General features: G+C 41.3%; 1 protein-coding gene across 1 annotated transcript; it reads right to left on the reverse strand.

Annotated features, from left to right (window-relative positions):
* Positions 1–22,281: 22,281 nt before the first annotated feature.
* On the reverse strand, positions 22,282–23,493 carry NPY2R (neuropeptide Y receptor Y2). The gene has a single exon (XM_050896273.1). It carries the CDS (start codon positions 23,491–23,493, stop codon positions 22,336–22,338), a length of 1,158 nt encoding a protein of 385 aa, XP_050752230.1. The 3' UTR covers positions 22,282–22,335.
* Between the last annotated feature and the right edge of the window lie 221 nt (positions 23,494–23,714).

The following is a 23,714-nucleotide window of genomic DNA, read 5'->3' on the forward strand; positions in this document are numbered from 1 at the left end:
CTTCTGCGTAAATCCCCTTCTTTAGAAAAAGGAAAAGAGCATTTGAAAGCTCCTTGTTGGGCTCACAGCTGGATTTGGGAACCAGACAAGAAGTTACCTGGGGCTGACGTGGTAGTTTTTGGCATGGCCTCACTTCTTAGGAAAGCTCACATCCCAGACAGTAACAGAAGGAAGAAACAACAGTATTCCCATGGTGCCGTATTTCTGGCTTCTCTTCAGATGCATGCCATCAGTCTGACCCAGGATAGGAATAAACCACTTGCCCTGCAGTCCACGCTGGGGCTGAACACCACAGGCTTGTCTCACCCTAGCCTGTGCCTTCACTAGGAGATGTTCTTGAGGAAAATACAAGATTGGGACTAAAATAAAGAAGCATGAAAGCAGCAATGAATACACAGAATAATAATTAGCGATATTGTGTTTTTATTCACTAATAATTCACAGACGTCAGCCACAAGAACGCGTTTTACTATTTGATGTAAATAATTACTATCCTTATTAATAATATTGTTTACATTTTCTCTCCCTATCAATAACATACACTATTTGAGTTCTCTTTCTTACCATTATGGTAGAGGGGTTTTCTCTTTTAAAGCTAATTTCCTTTTTTCCCCCTATTTTCTCTTCTTAAAAGAAGTCCAGACTTTCCTGAAATCTGATAGCTCTGCTGTCCCAGTCTAGAGCAGACAGCCAGTTTTGTTTCTTTGCCAATTAGTGATTTTCTGATGCTGACAGACATGTGAGAGAGTGATAGATCAAATTAATTCTAATTTCTGAAGTGAGCTGGCATTTGAACCCAGCTAATTTTAAATGTTGTTTCTGCGTTTAGTCTGCTCAGGTAATTTAACTGCAAGTCTCTTTCTCTCAATACTGTCTTTACAGCTCGGATGGTTGGGTACACGGAGCAGTGAGACCTAACTACTTGCTCATTATGGCAAACAGATGTAAGGAAATCGGAAGCTCATGTGCATGCGATTCCCTACATTAATTGCCCGTTCTGTTTTACAACAGCTTTGTAGAACCATGGGGCTGTTCAGCTTGCCCTTTGCTGGGGGACCGCTCCTCCTCGGCTGGCCACCCAACGTCCTGAGGGCCATCACTTGGGGAAGGGTGGTGGAGAGTATGAGCTCTATCCATCTCCCGAGACAGTTCTCCGTTTGGTCCTATTGTTTTCTTGTTTTCCATGACTCACAAGCCTCACAATGTTATTTCAATCAGCCTAGCATAAATATTTTTTCAAAACACTCATTTGTCTTTGTTTCCAGAGCCGTCCTTTCCAAAGCTGCTTTCATTTCTCTCAATGCCTGTCTTTGCTATTTCATCATGAATTTACTTCCAGGCCTCCTTCCAAGGTATCCAAAGGTATCTGCATCAGAAAATTACTCTTTTTCTGAAAAGCCTCTACAATTTTCATTTAAAATAATGAAAGCCTAAGATTGTTTTTCAGTGAAAATTTGGGGTATTTTTTTTAATGGAAAACAGGCACAGCCTATAGAAATTGCTTTAATCAGAATCTCAATTTTTCACTGAAAAAGTCATTATGTAACATATTTGACAAGTAAACATAGGCAGGAAGAGAATGCTTTTTCTTTTGACAACACTGGTTTACTATTTCTAGCCTCTTGCTGTTCCTTACACTTTAAATTTACACAATACAAAATCATTGTCAATTATGCTAATCTTTTTAATACACATTCTTAATGTTGATAATACTGTAATCTTTAAGATATTTAATTGTTTTCACATTTTATCTTCCTCCAGGCTGGATAGGCAATGAATCCCTTTCCACACTTGCTTTACTTTTGGGCTTTCCCTTATAAAGCATGTGGTCTTAATACAATTTGACTTAGTTCTGCGTCTGTGTAATAAATGCATTTCTACTGTAGCCAGCTCTCCTCATCCATTTGCTTTACTCTCATCCGATTCTCAGAGGAAAATGGAAAGTCTTCCCATGGCTTTTCAAAGCAAAACCACACAATTTTTCCAGTTATTCCACATGCTGGTAGATGTATGCTTTTCCTATAGTTTAGGCTATGTTGAAATAAGGTTAGGTGACTACCATTACATATTACTGGAACAATGTAAAACCAAAATGCCACAGAGAGCTAGTTACTAATTTTTAATTTAAAGAAGTAATTTTAGATGTTTTACAAAGTTTTGCCATTTGCTTTTGAGAACATGGAAAGCTTTCAGAAGTCTTTGTAAAGAAACTTTTTTCAATTTCTTCAGAAGTTTTCTTTGGCCAATGCCGCTTTCTGCTCAGTCACGGCCCCGGCACTGCCAGTCTGGCTATTTGCATTTTTATCTCCCCCGATGTCTATGGAACCGGAGACTGCAGTGTGCTCCCATATACATGCATGCCCATCACAGACCATGCCCGTGCCCTTTAGTCTTTCTGCAGCTACAGTCACAGCTCTGTGCACAGAATTCACATTTCAATCAATTTACAGTTTGCCATTTTGAATCACTTCTTCCTAGAGGTTATACACCTTTAATCCAGTTTCATTTATAGCTATTGATAACTTTAATATTTCATTCAGTCTTTTCTTGACATTGTACTTTGGTTTTATGATCTGAGACTGAAGAATGCTGCTATCTCTGTTAATAGTGGATGCCTCCAACACCACCTTGGGGAACTTTAGCAGCTCCTAGGACAGCATTTTGAAACTTTGTGGTCTCATATGTTAAATTAGTCATCTCGCAGAAAATTTAAATTAAAAATAAATATAAAATAATACTATTTTGTTTCTAAAGCTGCACCATTTAAATGAGTGTTTTTCCTAATAGAAGCATATTGTTTACTACTTTGGAGAAATGGTACCAGTATTGGCAGGTAATAAACAGAAACATTTACCTTACTAGCAAAGTCTTTTTTCCATAAGCTGCATACATTTATTTTTCTCTTTTGTCAGGACACCCTATTATATTTTAGCTTTTGTCAAGCTTTGAAGAGAACGTATCTAATTTCTGTTTCATAGTACTTCATAGCTCATTATAAGTATAGCATGCTGCCAGAGTCATTCTTGAGCAGCACTGTGTACCAAATCTGTAGTGTCTTATGAGGCAATTGACTGTTTCGACACAGTGAATAAAGAGCTTCAAGTGAAAATCACTTGGGATTCCTTCCAACTCTGATTTTTTTCATCATCTAACTTAGTGTCTTGAATTTTTTTTCCTTATCTGTAGTCAGATATTTAATTATTTACTCCACAAAACCTTAAAAAATGAAAGAAAAGCCCCCCCTCACATTGGATCAAGCATATGTACATATTGAACAAGTGGATAATAAAGCAGATTAGAAGAGACCATGATCATACGATGTGACAGTACTGTTTAATGAGTCATTTTAAAAAGTGTTTGCTTCATTGTCTTTGGTTGCTATTGCTGACTGGTCACTTCAAGGGTTAGAAAATGCTGAGAACAGAAAGTCCATGGGCAGCCCTACAGCCTACTGTATAATTTGAATTGATTTTTCCTTTTGTGCCATTGGATTCTGCAGCTGCAGAAGGTGACTGTTTTCAGTTTTATACAGAAGATTTTTGACAGGCATTTTAAGAGAAGAGAAAAATCTCTAATGTAGTCCATGGGTTTTTTTTCTCCTTACATGCAGGACTGCAGGTAGGTAGGGAGCCCTGTGCAACTTCCAAGCTAACAGTTCTGGGATCTTTATCACAAGTAATAGATCTTCCAGACACGAGGCAGAGAAGTCAGAAATTCAGTAGGAACTATGTCCATAACACCAAGCCAGACCATCCTCATACTGATTAAGGTGTCAGTGCACTTTAGTGAGTGTTTAGGAAAAGGCAGCTCTCTCCCCTCACACAGTTGTCATGCTCTGGCCCTCTCTTGCTCAGAATATGTGCGGGACTGGAAGGTTTCAGACCGTTTTCCTTAGTCTGGTTCAATATGCACTATCAAAGTAGGATTGGAGGGTCTGGGGTACAAAGTGAAAATGCTTTCAGTGTGCTTTTGAAACAGCTTGGCTATGCTTTGCTCTTTAATCATGATGAATTGTAAAGCGTCAAGTCAGTCCTTATAGAATTAGTAAATGGGAGAACAAGTGCTACATACAGGAGGAGTGACGGAGGCTCCTGCTGAAATACAAGGGCAGAGGTTACTCATCCGTACTGTACCTTCTGCTCCTTGTTTGTATGTTTATATGAAAAAAACCCAGATTTCTGAAAATAGACAGTCAGCTTTAGAAAAACTGATGACTGAAGCAGTGAAAGCATTAGCCTTCTCATTAAATGCTAGTTACTGATAACACTTGACTGACCTATATACTTCTTAAACAAGAAAAAGGTATTTCTAGAATGCCTAGGGAAATTAGGCATGGCTAAATTTTCTTTAGATTTCAGAAATTATGTTAATCATTTTATGCCTTCAAGTTTCATAATGTGGTTCAAGTTAGGGCTGAGCTAGGCAGCTGTTTCTTATGCTGCTGGTCTCATGCAATGCAGTAGGGTTATTGCCTGAATGAGAGCTTCAGAATCTAGCCGTAGCATAGCGGTATATTAATGAGCTGGCTAGCTAAACTGTTTGGTGCATGTGGAAAGTGAATAAACCCCAAAGAAGATTTGAAATACTGAAAGAGCCCATGCCATAGTATAGAACCCTAGCACTGAGGAAGAGGAGATCTTAATGTGAATTGCCTTCCCACTGCCGCTCCCCACTGAACTCCCTGGTGTACTCCATATGTCAACTTCAGAAGTGACGGGTGGATGCAGGGCTTCTCTGCTCACCAGAAGCTGGGGTGTTTGGCACCCTCACTCCTGCTCGCCGTGCCCCAGCTCCGGCCAGGAGTGCCTGCTGCTCTCCTTCCCAGAGCATGGACTTGGCACCAGGCAGGGGAATGCAGGGCAATGAGGCACAGCACTGTCTTCCATTCCTTTCCACAGGACTTCCCCAGTGCTTTGTGGGGAGGAGAATAGCAGCTGCAAGAGCTAGGCAAAAGGGAATTTTGACACTCCACATCTGAAAACTGAATTTTACCTGGATTGTGGAGAAACTTTGCGTCAGCTCTGGCTGTGCACTTAACAGCCACATTTAGAAGTCTTCTGTAAGCTATGGTAAGGGGTTGTGTACATTTGGCTATATACCTCAAATGCTGGAATAGTCATGTTTATGCAGTGCGATAGTCTAAAATATTTTTTCACAGCCACCAGTGACTTCGGGACAGGCAGCAACTTTAAAGACAAGCCTTTAGCCTTGTCAAAAAAGGCCATAGTTCAGAATGATCGGACATCCATAATTCAGAAGACCAGACATCCAAGTGAATAAACCTCGTCCTGCTTCAACCACCTACTTCAAATCTGCCATCCGACTCCTAGAGGTAGACCTCCTAGGTTTGAGCGGATGTGCACACATCCTAAGCCTGCACTTCTGCACACAAAAGTCCTACTGAAGGACACAAAGAAATGTGGATTATGAGAAATGGCATATAATTGGTAGTACGTAGCATCAGGCTGACTGGCATGTGTCATACTGCCACTGTTCTTCCTGGTCCTGGGGGTGCAGAAGACAAGTTCTGTTTTCAGCTATTTGTTGATGCCAGCCCAGCACCTTTCAAAAGCACCATATTCACAGCAACAGTAATAACTACAGACAGCAGACGAAAGATTTGGAAGCAGTACTATTTTCCCATTAGATTCTCGTGTCTCAAATAATGAGATGTTTGGTGCCTGCCTTTTGCTGATAGCTGGCCTACTGCTTGCTTTTATAAGAAATGATTTGCTGACGAAAAGCCAAGCAGCAAAATGCTGAATGTATTACTATGTAATTTCATGTGAAAAGAGATAAAAACAGCCTGTATCCTTGGATAATAACTAAATATTGATTTTCTAGTAGTTGCTTTATCTTCACCCAAATCATCATTTATTGATGGAGACAGTTCAGTCTCTGGTTTAAATAGGATTTGCTGAAGTTTATGTAAACTGTACATAATTTGTATGTCTACCTGTAAAACTTTTACATATTGGAGTAGCTGCATTGTTGCCTATGTGATATCCTAATAGATCTTTAAATAATTAGCAGTGAATAGGAATATGATAAATACGACAGAGAGAGGAACTAAGGAAATGTAGTTGAAAATATGATACTCATGAAGTCATTATAATGCTATGTTATAGTAAAATAATGATAATCTACAGACTAAATACAGTTTCTGGGTGCCACAAGAAAGGATGCACTGACTCATTTGCCACCAATTTCTTTTTCATATTTTCTAGATCTGCTAGCACAAATATGCATGATACAAATCTACACCCTCTGTTCAATGTGTATTAGGGTAGTAAATCAGTATGTGGAAGCCTGGGGCTGACAGAAGCTAGGCACCAGCTGCTGAGCTGTGCCAAATGTGTGAAGGTGACTTAACCTGGTTGTGAAAGCCAACCCAAAGCTCTGCAGAAGTCTGGGGGAGTCACTGTGGAGGAGCAAGCTGTAGTCAGCCCTTGCCCCTTTGCACTTTACTCCCTCTGGCCCCTGGCTGTGAGTAGTAATGGCTTTATGCAAACCAGCCTCTCCCTATTTCTCTTACAGTACAGCTTTAGATAAGCAATTGGTTGGTAGATTTTTTTATCAATAGGCACAAGGCAATGGTATTTCAGGCCTTGTGATGAAGCTCCTGGGCTTTGTTTGTTGAGGGAGGCAGCTAATAAAACTGACAACAATTCAGATTAAAAGAAACCAAAGGAGCATTTGTCCTTCATGCAACACATATTTAAGCCTTGAAACCCTTGGCCAGAGAGTATTAAGTGTTTGAATAGGCTTACAAAGCAAGACAGGTTTGCTTGGACAAGTTTGTGGAATTGAAATCTCATAATTTTGTAGCATTTAAGCATTTATTTAATATAGAGATATTACCTACATCCAGCGGGTGTAGCTCTCTGGAAAACAGAAAGTATTAGGGAGAGTTGTCATTATATGCCTGCTCTGTCACTATTCTCCCCCTTCCACATCAATTATTCACCCCTTCTGGCCTTTTGGGGTTAAACCGACCTTTGATCCAACCTTCTCCAGCCATTCTGATGCTCTGAAAAAATGAACTCTTGCACTTTGTAGGTAATTTTCTGTGGGACCTTCTATACACAAGGTGCAATCTCTGATATAGGCAAGACAATTGATGAAGAGTTTGCCTTGTTATCCTACTTGAGTCTCACCTTATGCATGTAATAAGTTACATTGAGTCCATGTTCAGTAGAGAGCTCAAGTTTATGAGTTAGCTATAAGGGAAACTGAATAAATTGCTGTATGGGGCACCAAGAAGTAAAGAATACTAAAGCAGAGAATCTAGGTTCATCTGCCTCCTAAAAATAAATAAATAATTAAATCTCTTTTTTTACTCTCTTAGCTGTTTCAAACTGAAATTGTAGATTTCTGTCTACCAGATTTTAAGAAGAGGCAGGATTCACCATTATTTGACTTCTTATAACATGTAAAATTACTTCCTTCCACTGCAAGGAAGAAAATGATGAAAGTAAAGTGCTCTTGTTAGCAGTTACTCTTAAAGTAAAATCCTAAAATGTTCGCTATTAATGAAAACCATGAAGAAATCTCTCCTAGCTGCATTACAATGTGAAAATGTTATTGGAAATAGAAGTTTCTCATGAGAACAGACAAGAGGTTTGGGGTTTCCTTAGCCATGTTATTACTCTTGTCAGTCACCAGCTCAGTTAGCTCACTCATCTGCTGCATTAGAAGTACCTTAAGGCTGCTGAGGCTTGAAGAGGCTCAAGAATTAGTGTCTGCATCTATAAGGTTCTAAATTATCACCAAAACCCATCCAAAAATATTGTGAAATTATGTCACAATATGGAAACTAGCTCCCAGAATAGTGCTTTTCTTTTACAGTAACTTTTGGGATGGATGCCTTCCCAGTTTGTTAATAAATCTATCTGGAGACTGGCTTTAAATGGATGTCCACCTTCTAGTGTAGTGTCTCAATAAGAGAACCATCAAGTGTTAGCCTTTGGGGATGACGGATATACTGCAGGAAGAAGTAAGAATTTAGCCAGAAAATGCACACGTTGTGGAAATATCACCTGCACCATTAGTCTGAATCCAGATGGAGCACTGTCATTCATATGTGATATGTCTGTCTGGAAGATCAATGACTGTAGTGATAAAATCCACCAATTTTGAGGCAGGAGGGACCCCATCCTGGGAAAGACACTTTCTTCTCCTTTTTGGCACGTTTAAATGCCAAGTAAAATTGTCTTCTTTTTACAGGAATATGTGCCATAAAACATACTCATTGGGCCAACTGCTGCTCCTCTGCACTGTTAAAGAACCGGAATAATTTCAGTAGGAATAAGTGAGAGCAACGTATTGCCCAAAAGATCTGTGAGTGCAAGCATTCGCAAAACAACAAGGCTGTAGCTTTTGAGAAAATGGTTATAACAAAAGGAAGAATTTTATTTCAGCAAATGTTTTGATCGTGTCTGTACATGGTATAATAAAAGAAACCCAAACAATATATTCTGCTCCTTACTCACTAGGGCAAATGAATACCATTAAATTACAAAGAGAGGAACCCACACCTACAGGTGTTTTTTCATGTTTTTTATTTACTTTTTCATCTGGTAAACTCCTACTGATCTTTTACTACTGTTGACTCATTGTTTGTATGTTTTACTGAGGAAACATCTCAATATCTCTATCCCACTTAAGCCTGTACCTCTTGTAGTTTCCACAGGAGCTTATGATTCTGTAGCTGGCTGCTTACTTTCTGCCAGTTCCAACGAAAAAGAGCCCCAGGTCACAGAAAACAAGCAGCACTTCATGAACATCTTTGCTGTTGTTCTTTCTTTCAGAAAAAGGGAAAAAAAAGAAATAAAAAAAAGCTTTACCTAAGTTTGACTGTTTTGTCTGTTTCTATGGGAACAAGAACAGATGCAGGAGCAACTACCAGCCATCAGCTGGATTGCTGAAACGCCGGCCAAGGCAATCGGCTGCTGATGAGGAGCTTCAGGCTCCATTTGGACTGTCCACTGGGTTGCTAAATTTGAAATGGTTTCATCTTGCAGTGAGGAGAAACAGGGAACTGCATCAGGTTTAAATAAGAGTGAAAATATTTTTCCCTAGGATCTCTTCAAATCTTGTGATTATCAGGACAAGCTCAGAATAAAATATTTTTTGGCTAAGAGAAAGAGCACAAAGACAAGTAAAACCTTCCCGCCTAGGTGACTGAATGCCCTTGGACTTTTTTTCAATTTTCATAATACTTACAAAGTATGGAGACCAGTGGATATCGCCATTAACATAGGTGTGTCAACTCAAACACTCAGATGAGTGAAAAGGGCACCTAGTAGATATGGGATTAACAGGCCTGGGCAAAGGCTCTTTTTGTTACCCACCCCTGACCATAGCTCCAATCCCTGACTCTCTCTACTACGATACCACGCAGCTGTTCTTTTATAAAACTTAACCCTCTGGGCCCAAGCCCTCTACTTCTCCTTTCTATCCTCATACTGTGTACCTTCAAGCTCTCTTGCAAAAAAATTCCTCATCTTCTTGTAATCCCAGTCCCAGACATCTCCATTCCTCCTAAACTCGACCTTCTACCCCAGAGCCCCCAGCCACCAGTTACTCACCAGCCTTTCTTCCCATATGCCCATTGCTGCTGGCACCTGGTGTGACCATAGCACGGGCTGCTCTGGCTTGCAGAGCCCGTTTCCCCTCTGTTCTCCCTCCCGCCTCGGGAGGGATTTCAGATATGAGGACACAAGTTGCGTTGATCAATAATCCATCCAAACAAAGCTCCAAAGAGAGAAAAGTAGGGCATATGAAAAAGTTTATCATAGCACTAATGTAATGCACTTCTTTTATTGCCTCTACCTGAAACTGAGCGTGTGAAAGGGAGAGTTCTTCAGGCTGGTGCCACAATGTGATATAAATGGGCTTAGCGTTACTATGTGCAATGGAGCTACACTGACCTAATTTATGGGAGCTGAGAATCTGCTCAGCAGCTTACAGTACCTACTGTTCTGTTTGTTTGTGCTCTGCTTCAGAAAATGCCAAATGGGAGTGTTTAGCTACGTTTTGTGCCAGCAAAAGAGTGCATAATATAAATTTCTGCCTGAGAAACACTTCTTCTTCTTTCCCAATGGTTCACTCCATCGTTTTCAGGTATATTTGCCAATGTCCGACCTCTTTCTCTCCTTTTTCTTATAACATCCCACCCAAATTAAGCATCTCAGAAAAAAAATGATAGCCAAGTCTCTGTCTTACACAACTAATAATTTTGTATTAAACATAACACAATAATTGAGGGTAAAATAAGATAATAAGACATCAGGCTTGTCTTTAGTTCTGCCCATGCAAAAGAATATTTTGGTCCGGTATAATTTTACAGAGTTCAGTAGAGCTCTTCAGCATGGATTTACAAACCAATCATGACCTCAAGTGGCATGTTGTTCATCTGAATAAAATACCTGCCAAAGTACATTCAGACTGAAGTACTCCTGAGTTGCTAGGTGCCACAGTGTTCAGATCTAACAGGGTCTGCATTAAGTGTTTCCAAGATTGCAAGCAATGGGAACACATCTGTGCCTTAATAGCCTACATCTCCCTTTTACCAGTCCTGCAGTCACATTATAAAAATATAGTAGGAACACTACGTAGGACCATATTTTCAAAATGAGCTGTTATAAAAATCAGTTAAGCTGTGTGTGTTAATAGAAAATGAAAATCCACTGAATTGTTGAACTCTAATAGCCAATTCTCCCTGTGTAGGTTTTGTCCTTCTTTAAGGTTCGATGATGAAACCAGTCTGTTTGTGTTCAGGGTTGGCTTTCAGCTCTTGCCTCCTGAAAGCTGTCTAGTGAGAAACTGAAATCTGCAGCAGGCAAAGGTGCTCGGCAGCCTCTGAGAGGACCGGACTCTAAATGTGGCTGTATACGACTTTCAGACATAAAAATTAATTCATACACCCCTATTTCAAATGCTGCCTGTGCTGGGCTTGTTTGGTTTTTTTAATTGCAAAAGCAGTTTCATGGTGTTTTGAAGAAACCAGTTCCATGTTATTGAGCAGGATTGTTTGGAAATGAGAGCCAGCAGCATCATTCTAGGGGAGGAGGTGGGGAGGAAGGATGAGAGCTGTCTTGACTACAGACTCAAGCCACCCAAATAATTTCTGAACATTAACGCCTGCCTTATTGATAGCCAGGAGGGACGTACCCGGGAGTGATCAGTGAAGTGCCTCAGGAAATGAGGTAGAGCTAAAAGCCTGGCCACATGAAGGACCTTCCCACCTGTCATGCTTTTCAGGAGGGTTATTGTAGTGAGTTTCTTAACAGGTGCTACAGACAAATGCACGGTCTCTAAAATACCAGTGGAGATCCAGAAAAAAATACCCATTTTTTCCAAATAACACTGCTAAAAGCCTCTCTTCATTGACATCCTAAGGTGTAGGCTCCACTGTAAGGAAAGAAGTGTGGCAAACTACGGAAACTGCATGCTTTCCGTTGACTTTGCTAGATGTTAACCTTAGGGAGACCTGCTGATGGACTGGGCTCTTGAGGACCTGGTCATTCAGACTTGTTGCATCCTAATGGATGAACCAGAACTTTACCAAGGACAATCGAGCATCTGCAAGCTTTACATCCTGAGAGTGTTCCAGCCTGTGCCTGAGAGAGTATGTGCTTACTTAGGGCTGCAAAGTAGCCGGGTAAAATGAAGGCCCACTACTTAGCCACCTTCAGTCAGAGTGGTGGGATAGGTCCGATGAGATTTCAGTCAGATGCTGCTGATCCTTCCATGCAACTGAAGGAGAGCAAGCTATGTGAGCTAAATGCATGCATACGTAAAGGTATGAAATTGCTTATGGGGAGATTTTCAAAAGAATAAAAGGGATTTGGAAGCCTAAATTCAAAATCAGCTTTCACTGAAATTTGCCTTCCTCTGTCACTTAGCTCTTTTTGGTAACAGAAGCTGGTAGCCATCCATCAAAGTTCAGCAGTAAGTACATCAGCTTGCAGGAGTTCAGATATAGACACTAACACCAAGAATCACACGCCCACTGGTACAAAGATTAGAAGTGCAGTTCAGTCTGTTTGTGTTGGAAAAAGCAGTCCTAATAATTTACCTCTTTAATCTGCTTTTCGCCTCAGCAACTGTGGTAGATACTGGATAGGTGGAACTTCAGTAGAAAAACATGAATGCAATTTCTAACCTGAAATTATCAACATAAGAACAAAAAAAGGCATCAGTGCTCTGACCTTCCCCGTTTTACCTGTTTTTCTTTGACAAGTCAGCATTTCATTTGCTTTAAACAGGAAGCCCTGCTGTGATAAAGTTGTAGTTGTGTTTGCACTGTTGGCTCTTCCCTGCTGTTTAAATGTCAGTTGTTTTGGATTTGCAAAGACATAAGGCTGTAAAACAGTCCATGAAGGACTGTCACTCATAGATCCCAAGAGGAAAATCTCTTTTGTAGCAAACTGGGTGGGGAGATGGGCAACGAAAGGTGAAAGGAGGGTATTTCAAGCACTTTATAGTGCTACCAGTATCCCACGCAAAGGCCTGTGTATTTTGTTCCTCAGGAACCTACCCTTTCAAAAGCAGAGCCCACATGATGAGTACCCATCTGCACCAGAAGGGACAAGCAACTTTCTGTGTAACAGGACAAAACAGGTAAGCAAAACACCTTCTTGAGCCAAAGTTCAGTATCTTTCAAGTTACACAACTGTCAGGAGGCATGAGCGGTGCAGACTGCCTCATCCTGCCCTCTTGTCCCATCAAGCACACATGCAGCTCTTTCTGCTGCTTTATTGGTGCTGAATTACTGGGTTTTGCATAGTGATTTGAAGTAGTTGTTGAAGTTGTAGGCCTGGGGGTTTTACAGAAAAATCAAAATTTAAGCATTATGCAGCCAAAGACTCTAGTCTCCTTTATAGTACCAAGCTACACATATACCAAGCTACCACAATACATCTGATATATATAATCTCACAGAGAGAGAGAAGATTTCTGGCATCACCTTTATTACGTCTCAGAGAAGTAGTAAACTAAGCAATAAAAATGAGGGATTGAATTTTATTTTTTTTTAATGGATTGGAACAGCTATATTCTACTATAGGAAAAACAGAGAAGCCAGAAATGAGCTGTATCACACATTTGCAACACATGCATATGAGATTATGAAGTGCTCTAAGAGTTTGTCAGGAATAGCTAAATAATAAACATGAAGTAAGGTTAGAGGAAGTTACTGCCTGATCTTATAGCCCAAGCTAGAAGAAGAGATTATGAGAGACACTAGATAGTAGTTTATCAAGAATAAGCCAACATACCATTGGGGCTTCCAGCTAACTTAAGAGTCAAAAAGGCAGCTTCTTCTGATGTTTAAAATCAGCATTCATAGCATAGGCACAAGTACTAAAAGGGAAAGGATGATGAATGGGATTGATAAACCTGCAAGAATCCTTTTAGGGTGTATTTCAAGCTTAGGCTTTTGAATAGCAATTATGGAGGGCATTATTTTTCATTTCAATTTATGTCCTGGTAATCAATTATACACAGAGTTGGATAGCAGCCCTTTTGCTTCCTCATTAGAAGAAAGAAAGCAAATAAAAATGAGGATCCTGAATGTAATGAGATCTCTTTCTTTCCTTTTTTCTACCTTCGATTCCAGTTAACTGAGCTAACCATGGATTTTTCAAATTTGAAGAAAGCAAACTTGCCGTACACAGTGAGGTTGCCTTTGTTATAGTCTAACCCTTTCTTCATTTCTAGTTCTGCTTGTCCTTGCAATCATTCCTCTGGCTTAAGATGACTCGTGTAGGATCTCAACACTGGAGACCATAAACTGTGCGTCCCTATTGGTAAAGTTTCACAAGTCACCTACAGAAGCAGGAATTAATGTTACCCAGCTGAGGTGTCTTGACCCCTGCATATCATACTGACTAGTACAAGTTCCATAACTCTTTGTGTTGCTGCGTCCCTCTACTGCAAGTAGCCATGCAAGTAACCATTATCTCTAAGCTTACACAGTATGTAGGCTTTAAGCCCTCTATATCTATATAAAACAAACCTCACTTTGTTTTATATAGATGTAGATGTAGATGTAGATGTAGATGTAGATGTAGATCATACGCATATACACATACATATATGCACAGTTCATACCTGTTACAATAGCTGTGCAAAGCAAGTAACAACAACAATAAAGTTGGCTGGCCTTATAGACAACAGGATGGAAATATTTTGGGTTTTCATATTTTCACTTTCGGAGAGCTACAGCATCCTAGTATTAGCTCTGCTACTTGTTCACAGCAACCACAACTATACTGCTAAGTTAGGTTGAGGTTTGAGTACAGTACTCAGAAAAATCCTTGCTGCCTACACATTGGCTTACCCTTTGTAGAAGAATGGAGAATCTCCTTCTCCACACAAGGAAATTCAGACGCAGAGGCTATAGCTCAATAAAACTGGGCAGTGCACTGTTCTTCTGGCCCTGTGGTCAGATCTTGTATACCGGCAGTAGCTCACCTAAAAATTTTGTGGTATTTAGCCTTAAGTCTCCTCTGCACCTTGTGTGGTGTCCCTCTATCCCTCAGACATATCTTCAGAGACTTTGGAGTCAAGGGAGAGCTGTATTGCAGCCCACCAGGGAAGGGTTTTCATGGCATGAACAGTGGGTGTGTCCTGTACATCCTGAGAGGTGGCACCGAGGGCATGTTTGAGGTCCTATCACTGTCCATGATAGGACAGTGCTGGAGGACAGAGAGAACCATATCAGTCTTGGCCACACGATCTACTAGGAACAGTCTGTTGCGCATGTGCATAAGCTCTGCCTGGGAGAGTGCTAGCTGGCAGAGTCCAAAACAGTGCCAAGGAGCATGCTAATTTAGTGGCGTGGACTGTCAGCAGCATACTGCTCAGCTTCACTTTCTATTCTTGTTTTATTTAGCAAAATAATTGTAATCGGAGGGACTCCCAGCCTGTTTCTGCAGATAGTATGGAAGCCTTCATAGCAAGCTGCACACACACACAGGCACTGTCACAGGCAGTGAGCATGGACCACATGACACCCAGCAATCCTTTTACTTGTCTGTGCCCTGGTTTTCCCATCTCTGGTACAGGGATAGTAACGTTCCTTCTCTTTTGCTAAGGGTCTCAATATCTCTGGAAGAAAAAATTGAGAAGCATTGGGGTGAAATACAGTCCACACAGTTAAAATCAGTATTGATGAAGTGATTTCTTAAAGGGTCTTCATTGTTTCCCACAGTATTATTCCAATAATTAAATTGGAAGTTTGATCACACACGTTTGTCTCCACAAAGAGCACATTTAGTAAGGCTAGAAGCATTTCCTATAGGAAAAGACTACTGGGTTTAATAAATTGACCTAGTGGAGTTACACTTTTTGCTGAGCTTGTCTGAAATAAAGCCAAATTCATGTTATAATTAAAAAATCTATAGTCTTGAGCTTTCATTATAAAGCATCTTTACAATCTTATGTATGAAATCTTATTTGTTTATGTGCTTGCCTCTTCTAAGTAACAATGTAGTTTTCTCAAAGTGTGGTATTCATAAAACTTTATTTTTACAGCCCTATTTTATGGTCTAATTTCAAAATAATTAGCCAGCAGTTATATTGTTTTAAACCTCAAGAATGCATGCAAACACAAGAAACTCCTGCATGGTTCTGCACAAGCAGAGGTAGATGTCTATGCTAAGGACATGCTCCTCCATTTTTCCCTGGTCCTTCACAGTTTCAAATGAACCCCCATCACATGCAAGGAAATCATTAGCTCCTCTGTTTGAGATAAAGACAATTAGGTTGCAAAGTGTATAATTTGTTATTTTATGCATATTTTTTGTATCGTGGGATTTTTATGCAAAAGCGAGGAATTGATCAAGATGTCCCAGTGGCTGTGAGAGCAGATTAAATCACCTGTTCCTGACAAGGAATTCCTACCCCATGAGAAAAATTGGACGGTGGAATACCGCATTTTAAATAGAGGCAGCTCTTCTGGGGAAGAAAGTTTGTTCTGCCCCCTCCGACCAGCAGTGCCTAAAGCAGAATCTGCTTCATGCTGCGGTGACAAAGGAGAGGTTGTGCTGCTGCACACTCCCATCCCACCACGGCTGCATCCAGCTCTGTCTTAAAGCATTTATATTTTGGCATAACCACCTGTCAGCCAGAGTTTTTGTCAGTACAAGAACGTTATCACTTCTTACGTGTAAAATATTCTTCCCCACGGATCTCCCTGCCAGTCCGGTTCTGGTACGAGTAGTACGGCTGATGGAGGCACGGGGAAGAAATGCACTGCCGAAGTGGTGAAGTCTACCAGCGCTCACTTCACATACTATTATGAAGTGGCTGTCGGCTTTTGGTGCCTCGGGGCACATCAGTGCTGGAGACAGCGGGAGGTACCAGACCGAGCCTTAATCTAGGGCCAAGGCACACAGGGTGAACCAGTCTGAGGGGAACTCTGCCACAGCTACATTGTCATCAGCCCAGACTAACTGACCTACAGCTATCTTAGCTCTCCCTGCACCAGTACTCAGTTTCCATGCGCTCAGTACAAGGGTGTCTGTGGACACTTACTGTCAGCTGGTTTTGAGCTCTGGAAGCTGGACTACGCTGAACTCGAGCGGCAGCAGACATGTAGCACTTGCACGCTTACACTCTGTGGAGTCATCCACATCAGAGTGCAACTGGGATGAAACATCACCAAATGCAACGTGCATTGTCCGCACAGCGGCATAAACAGAGATTTGAAGCACTGAAAAACTAATTCACATTTCTCCAGCCCAGCTGCTGGGAGCAATCCTTACAATCCACTGGGGAAGGGTGTCTCTACCTCAGCTCCTATCTTCCGGTTCGGTTTGGTTCGGAATGGCTGGCTAACTGTGGCCGTGCTCCGCTAGGATGGGCTTGTCCTGAGCCAGCGTGCAATGAGAGCAAGGCTAGCTGTTTCACCAGCTTGGTTACCTTACATAAATTAAAAAGTCACAGTGCTGCCAACAAACTTTAAAATCCGATTGGGTACAAACAGCTCTAATTTTGGAGGATGCCAGTAAATCGGAGAATTGCCCTAGACCTCTGTTTTTCTGTGCAACCTTGAAGGGATAGAAATAGTTTGGCCCCATGGATGTGTAAGCATAGATTCTACTGAAAATATCCTGTATAGCAGGGTTAGTAGATTATGAGAGTTGTGAAGTATACAAATAAAAGTCTGTTTCATATAAACTCCAGTTGTGCAAATCCAGCTCCAGGTCCAAGAGGCAAACCACAGCCTGTTTCTCTTATGCAGTATCAGCAACACAAAAATTCTAATAATTTTTTCAAGCTAAATTCTGCCTCCATCATCAGATATGTAATTCCACAGTCTTTAAGTTTTATAGCTTGAAGCTCTCTTCCTTCCAGAGAAGCTCAGTGAAGTCTGAGAGGGGAAAGATTTTAACACAAGCACCAATTTTTTCATATATCCCATCTGAAATGAGCTTATGAGGAGTATGTATGCATTATTCATCCCATGTACTGGCTAGAATTAATAACACATCCGTTGCTTCTGACACATTATCAGTACAGAGCTGTTCACCTATATTGCATTTAGGTGAAATAATGTACAGACACAGGTTTACTCGCTTGAGAACATGATGTGAATTCTAAGGCTCAAATGATCACGGGAATTTCTCCTCAAAGTTCCTCAGTTTCCCCAGGCAACACTGTCCTTTGTGCATACAATTGATCTGTATCTTCATTAGCCCTGGTTTCATTTTAACACGTTTCTCTCACCACTCAGACTAAGGGAAGAAGGAAAGTCTATAAATCAATTACATCCTCACTAGCCTCATTCTTGCTCTCTCTTTCTTGCTTCTTGAAGTAGCTGCTCATCCTCTGATTTTCTTACTTCTCCAGTTTTAGCAGCTTCAGATTTCCTCACTACCCTTGTATTAATTTTCTTTTAAAATAACATCCAATTTAATATTTTTTTTTAAATTAAGATGAGATATGAAAATCACTATTGATTGCATAAATAAGCATTTATACTGCAGTATTAAAAACATGGCTCTTCAGCAACACTAACCTTGCATAGATTTACATACATCTCCTAGCTTCTTAGGGCAAAGAACCTGTAATTTGGCACAAAGCAGCTCCCTTATTGTGGAGTGGCATTTATAATGATGGTACTAGGTAAATAACTCAGGGATCCAAAGACAAAATTCATCCCTTAAGGTCATTATCTGGATTAATATAAGAAAAATCCCTGAGGGAGTTTAGAAATTATGAAGCAAGGAAATGGATTATACTAATCTGTAAATTCAGTGGTTCTTTTGTGGTCTGACAGATAAAATGCAGATAATGTTTTCCATTCAGTTATTACTCTTAGTGTTATCTAACTTAAGTTATTAATATTTTGGCAATGTATATATGTCCATTACACATTTTATACAAGACATGGTTATTCCAACAGACAATTATTTCCGACAAACTTAACCCTACCAAACAGCTTTACACAGCTCTACTGTACAATTTATATACAAATAGATATGTACACTAAACCCATTTGTTGTCCAGGCTTAGTCCTTCTATTTTAATTGCTTATGCCCTCAAATCTATTTTTTTCTCAGATTCACAATGATATACTTTCTGCTCAGTCATAGTCTGCTGCTCTACATGGAGCTCACAATTCTCAGTGAAGACTATTTACTCATAGGGCTAGGTGAGAGGGTTCAGCACTGTCCCCACATACCAAAAATCCAGCTTCACTGGCCTCCCGTAAGACCCTGGCAAGCTTACTCAGGATTACTTCTCCACTTGTAGTCCAACGGCTGTAGCCCTGAACAGGCAATGTGACTTGTAACACTCGTCCGGCAGCAGCACGGCGCTGTGCCTGCAGTGCTGGTCCCAGGCTGCTACGTCCTCCTCCGAGGCAAAAGCGTGAAAGCCTCAGGAGAGTGCACGAGTGAAAGCCTCAGAGGAGTGCGTGAGTGCAGCTCTTCTGCCTCCAGGCTTGAGCTGGCTTGTGCCCAGCCAGGGCTGGGAGAAAGTACGGGTGCAGCTGTACATATCTAATTACGTACTGTTCAGTACTCTGCTGCTGCCTAAGCCTGGAGACACATTTCTGCTGGTAAAATTTGCAAGGCATCAAAATGCGTTCTTCCAGGGAGGCCCAGAACTAAGTGCTGACCAGCTAAGATCCTAGATCACATCTGATGGGATCCACGTGGCGGATAGGTCTCCCTTTTATAAGCCAACCCCAAATTACAGCCCAAAGAAAGATCCACCCAGAGATTAGCATGGCGCTAGTCTCCTTGCTCTCCTCCTGCCTGTATTGCAGTATCTTTATAGTAGAAGCACTCATGAAGAATGTGGGGGGGCCTAACAAATTCTGTCTATATCTGTTTTGATATCCTCAGCCCAGAACCCGAGTGTCATGCAAAGGTCATAGCCACCTGCCCGTAAAATCATGATATTCAATGTTTAATTATTTTATATACAATAGAACAGCTCTAAGAAGACGTATGTTGCTGCCTCAGGAGAGGCTGCAGTGTACTGGCTAGGTCACTCTCCTAAGAACTGATGTGCGTTGGTTCAAATTCTCACCCTGAATCAGCGATGACATTTCATTTTGGGTGCCCCACCGCCTACTTGCAAATTCTTCAGTGAGGGTTGCTGCGGGTGTTCTTTGGCTTTGTATAAAACTTGTACTTATTCAACGGGAAAAGAATATAATGCTTTTTTAAAAACCTAATTAAAGCACTAACGGGTGAATGGGGAGACCTGGATTCTGGTTCCTATTTCAGGCAAAGCAGAGGCTCCCTGCAGACTCCAGTCCAGTGGTTAGAGCCTGCTTATAGGTTCATTTTCCCTTAGGGGGAAATGGGGATGAACCCTGAGTTTCCACACCCTTTTGACAGCTGGGATTTGGGGCAACTCTGAGGGATGTTGCTACCTCATTGCTTTTCGTCAGAAAACGCCTAATTTTCCTACAACATGAAGGGGTACTAAAGTGCGTAGCTGTGTTTGTGCAGGAGCCAAGTCCCGAGGAGCGACTAAGCTATGCGACAGGCTGCACATGCTGGCTCTTCCACGTCCCATCTTCAAGTGCCCGCAGGAAAATCCGCACCCTGCAGCGGGATGCTGTGCGGAGGTCTGTGACCCTAAAGCAGGCACTGACCCAGGCACCACCTCCGCACGGCAGAGAGGAAAGCAATGCAATAAATTAGTGCACCAACTTTGGCTCAACTTGATGGCTGCAGAGAAAGTTCAGGAAGCAGTAAAATAAAGATACCATGAAACAGACTGAAAGATAATTTGTAATTAATCACTTTTATACAGGATGACATAAAGCAGACTTAAAATTACGGAGAATTAGCCTGGCAATTGTAGCTTTAGCACACACTGTCATAGTTACTTCAAAATTGTCTATATACCACACTCTAACAGGCTTAAAAGACTTGAAACAGAACTTTTAAACCATTTGCTTCCTAAATAAAGGAGGCTATTTGTGGCAATAATACTTTTGATGAAGGGTTCAGAGTCAACAGTAACTGATACATATGATTGATGTCCATAATAATTGCACACTTCTGTAATCCTTCCTCACTCAGTTTTGAGCTTACATTTTGGATATTATTCATACTCAGACAAAAATAACTTGTGGACAATATCATGTTCTCAACATGGTTGAGAATTAATCTATTTTTGTAAAACTGTTTAAGAATGATGGATACTTTTTCCTGCTTGAGTAAACACTAGCTAATTCTCTAGACCTCCCTTCTCTGTTCATGAAAATCCAAGTCCAAATGATTTCATGGATATTTAAAGCATGGTGCCAAATACTGCATATACAAAGATTAATTTCTCCACTTGATAACGATCTGATACCATTCATTACATTGCTAACACTTCAGTACTGGAGTTTTGTTGGTTTTTAATTTGTAAGAGAGAACACAACGAATTTAGGAACAATGAAAAACGGAGAGAAAAAAAATGAGGCAGCTGAAATGTAGCTGTGGAAAGAAACTCCAAGTGGAAGTATCACACATTTTTATTCTAGATAAGCAACAGGGCAGCTTGGAATAAACATGGATTGAAATTTTCTTTGTCTCTTTAATGAGTTCAAAGAGGCTAAATAAAGACACAGAAGAGTTGAACATTGCTGGGTACAACACAGTAAACAGATTAAAATTTTATACCTGAGCAAAAAAGGAATTTAACTATTAACTACAGCATGCAGAATAACTGATAAGTTATCACATAAACCTAGTATACTGTTATTAGGTTACAGTCATTCAGATGTTCTTAATTTTTACAAAGGCTAAAGACGCAAAAAGCTCCAAGACGAGTGTGTGACATAAAACCACAATAAGGAAAAGCACATTACCATCTTGCAGTCTTTCCAGAGGATCAAAATTATCTGCTGTTTTATTATCCAGGGAGAAAGCAGCAACAATTCAAAGCCTGTGGAGTTAATAACACATTAGACATTTAAGCAGGTCCTGAAAATTAAAATATTGGCTGTTTAAGAAGTGCGCACAGAAGACCTGAGCCTGCATCCCCTGCCCTCAAATACCACTTTAAAGCACTGTGTTTGTGAGCTGTTCCCAGTGCAGAATGAAAGGTAGGGATCTGCAGGGAATGACTGATCAGGTCACAGGCTTGTGATTTCCTCACCAGCATAACCACAGCCAATTCTTAAGGAATGACTTTTTACCCCATTTGATTGACCAAAACCCATGTTTCATTTTATGTAGAAATTTGACCTTTCTTCACATCGAATCTGTTGTTTGGGTGGGGTTTTTCAAACCATTTCAAATGCTCTGGTTTGAAGTACTTCAGTACAAGTCAAAAAACAGTAACATGCTTCTCTTCTTAATTCCCTTATCTTCACAAAAGATGCCTGTGAGAGAGAAGGGGTCTGAAAAGTTTGAGCTTTAATGAGCACAGCCCATTCCCCCCAAGACAGGCTTCATTCTCCTGGCAGACTTCTGCTCTCCCTGCTCTCCATATCCAATATAAAAATTACCTGCTCCCACCATCAATATTCCTGTGCTACAAATCAGCCATTTGCCTTCCTATAGCAAAAGCAGCAAACTCTGCCTTTGTCATTTGGATTTGTCAAAAAGAGACGGGAGGGATGGGAGCGTCTCTTACCCTGTTAGAGACAGCCATAAACAAAGTCTCTCCCTTTTATTTCCTTGCAGTTGTATAGTTACATACTCTTGATGCCAATCAACTCCCCTCAAATCATACCACCTGCCTTGACTTCCCTGCTACTTTTCTTTCACCATTTATGAATAAAACTATGCATTAAAAATGCATGTGTCAAAATGGATTTATCCCTTTGTCCACAACATATTCATTTCTTCTTTAAAGTCAGACATCTTAGACATTGGTAGGTTGTGTGAAAGAGTCTCCAGGGAATTGAATCCTCTTTGCTTCTAGTTTCTTCCTGGCTTTGAAAGCTGCTGATACTTCAGGGTGGATGGAGTCCAGCCGCTGTTCGCACTGGAAGGCCGTGAGGAAGGCCGTCCTGTAGTTGTTATTCATCCAGCCATAGAGAAGGGGGTTAGCAAACGTTGAGCACATGGCAATGACGTGAAACACTGTGTAGATCAGTTTGTACTCTTTCAGGTCTAACACCTGACTGTCAATGTCACTGACTAGCTGGAAGGTGTGAAATGGCAGCCAGCTGACAGCGAACACCACAACCACACACACCAGCATCTTGGTGGTTTTCTGCCGCCGATGGTGGTAGTGGTCGTTCCCCGCCCCAGGACTAACATGGTTCTTGAGCTTGGTCCAAATACGGGTGTAGGCATAGGAGATGACTGCCAGAGGCAGGACGTACTGGATCAGGAGCATGGAGATGCTGTAGATGGTGCCATAGTTGAGCTGCCCCTCCCCTGGCCACTTCTCAGAGCAGACCACAATCTTGAAGTCAGGAATGATCTCAATCAGCGAGTACTCACGGAAGATGGCCAGAGGACTTGCCAACAGGGCACTGACTGCCCAGGCAACTCCTATAATCAGGAAGCTGATCCGCTTAGAGATTTTGCTTTCCAAGTGATAGACGATGCAGCGATGCCGATCCAAAGCGATCACAGTCAAAGTAACAGTAGACACGTGCACAGCAAGAGCCTGGGCATAAGGCACCAGGTGGCACAAGACCGGGCCCAGTTTCCATTCGCCCAACAGCGTGTAAACCAAAGTGAAGGGCAGGCACAATGTATTCACCAGCAGGTCGGCCACAGCCAGGTTGGCAATGAAGAAGTTAGTCACTGTGCGCATGCTTTTGAACTTGATGATCACGTGGATCACGAGGGAGTTTCCGATCACCCCCAGCAGGATGATGGAGCAGTAAGCAAAGATGAGGATTATCTGCACTTCAACTAGCGTTGTGCTGTCCTTCAGTTCTGGTTTAGGGTCCAGAGCCAATTCATTGAGCGGTGTGGTGTATCTCGGCAAGTACATCTTGGTGAACAGCTCCTTTTTCATTTCATCTGTCTGGTTTTCTTCACCTACTGCTTCCAGGGGCCCCATCCTTGCAGCAGCCTGGTCTAAGCAACAGAGCTGTCCCTGAAAACAGAACAGTACAAGAACATGTGGAGAAATCAGTCCGCGGTGGCTAAGACAAGAAGTAACGAGCTAAAGCTACAGCTCTTTCTCCTCTAACCCACGTTCTACATCGCAGGATTAAGAGAAGATCTGTCTTAATATATTTAAATTCTGTTGCCCTTACATTTGAAGCCCGATCCCATAAT

Source organism: Gymnogyps californianus, chromosome 4, assembly GCF_018139145.2.
Source record: "Gymnogyps californianus isolate 813 chromosome 4, ASM1813914v2, whole genome shotgun sequence".
NCBI classification, from domain to species: Eukaryota; Metazoa; Chordata; class Aves; order Accipitriformes; family Cathartidae; genus Gymnogyps; species Gymnogyps californianus.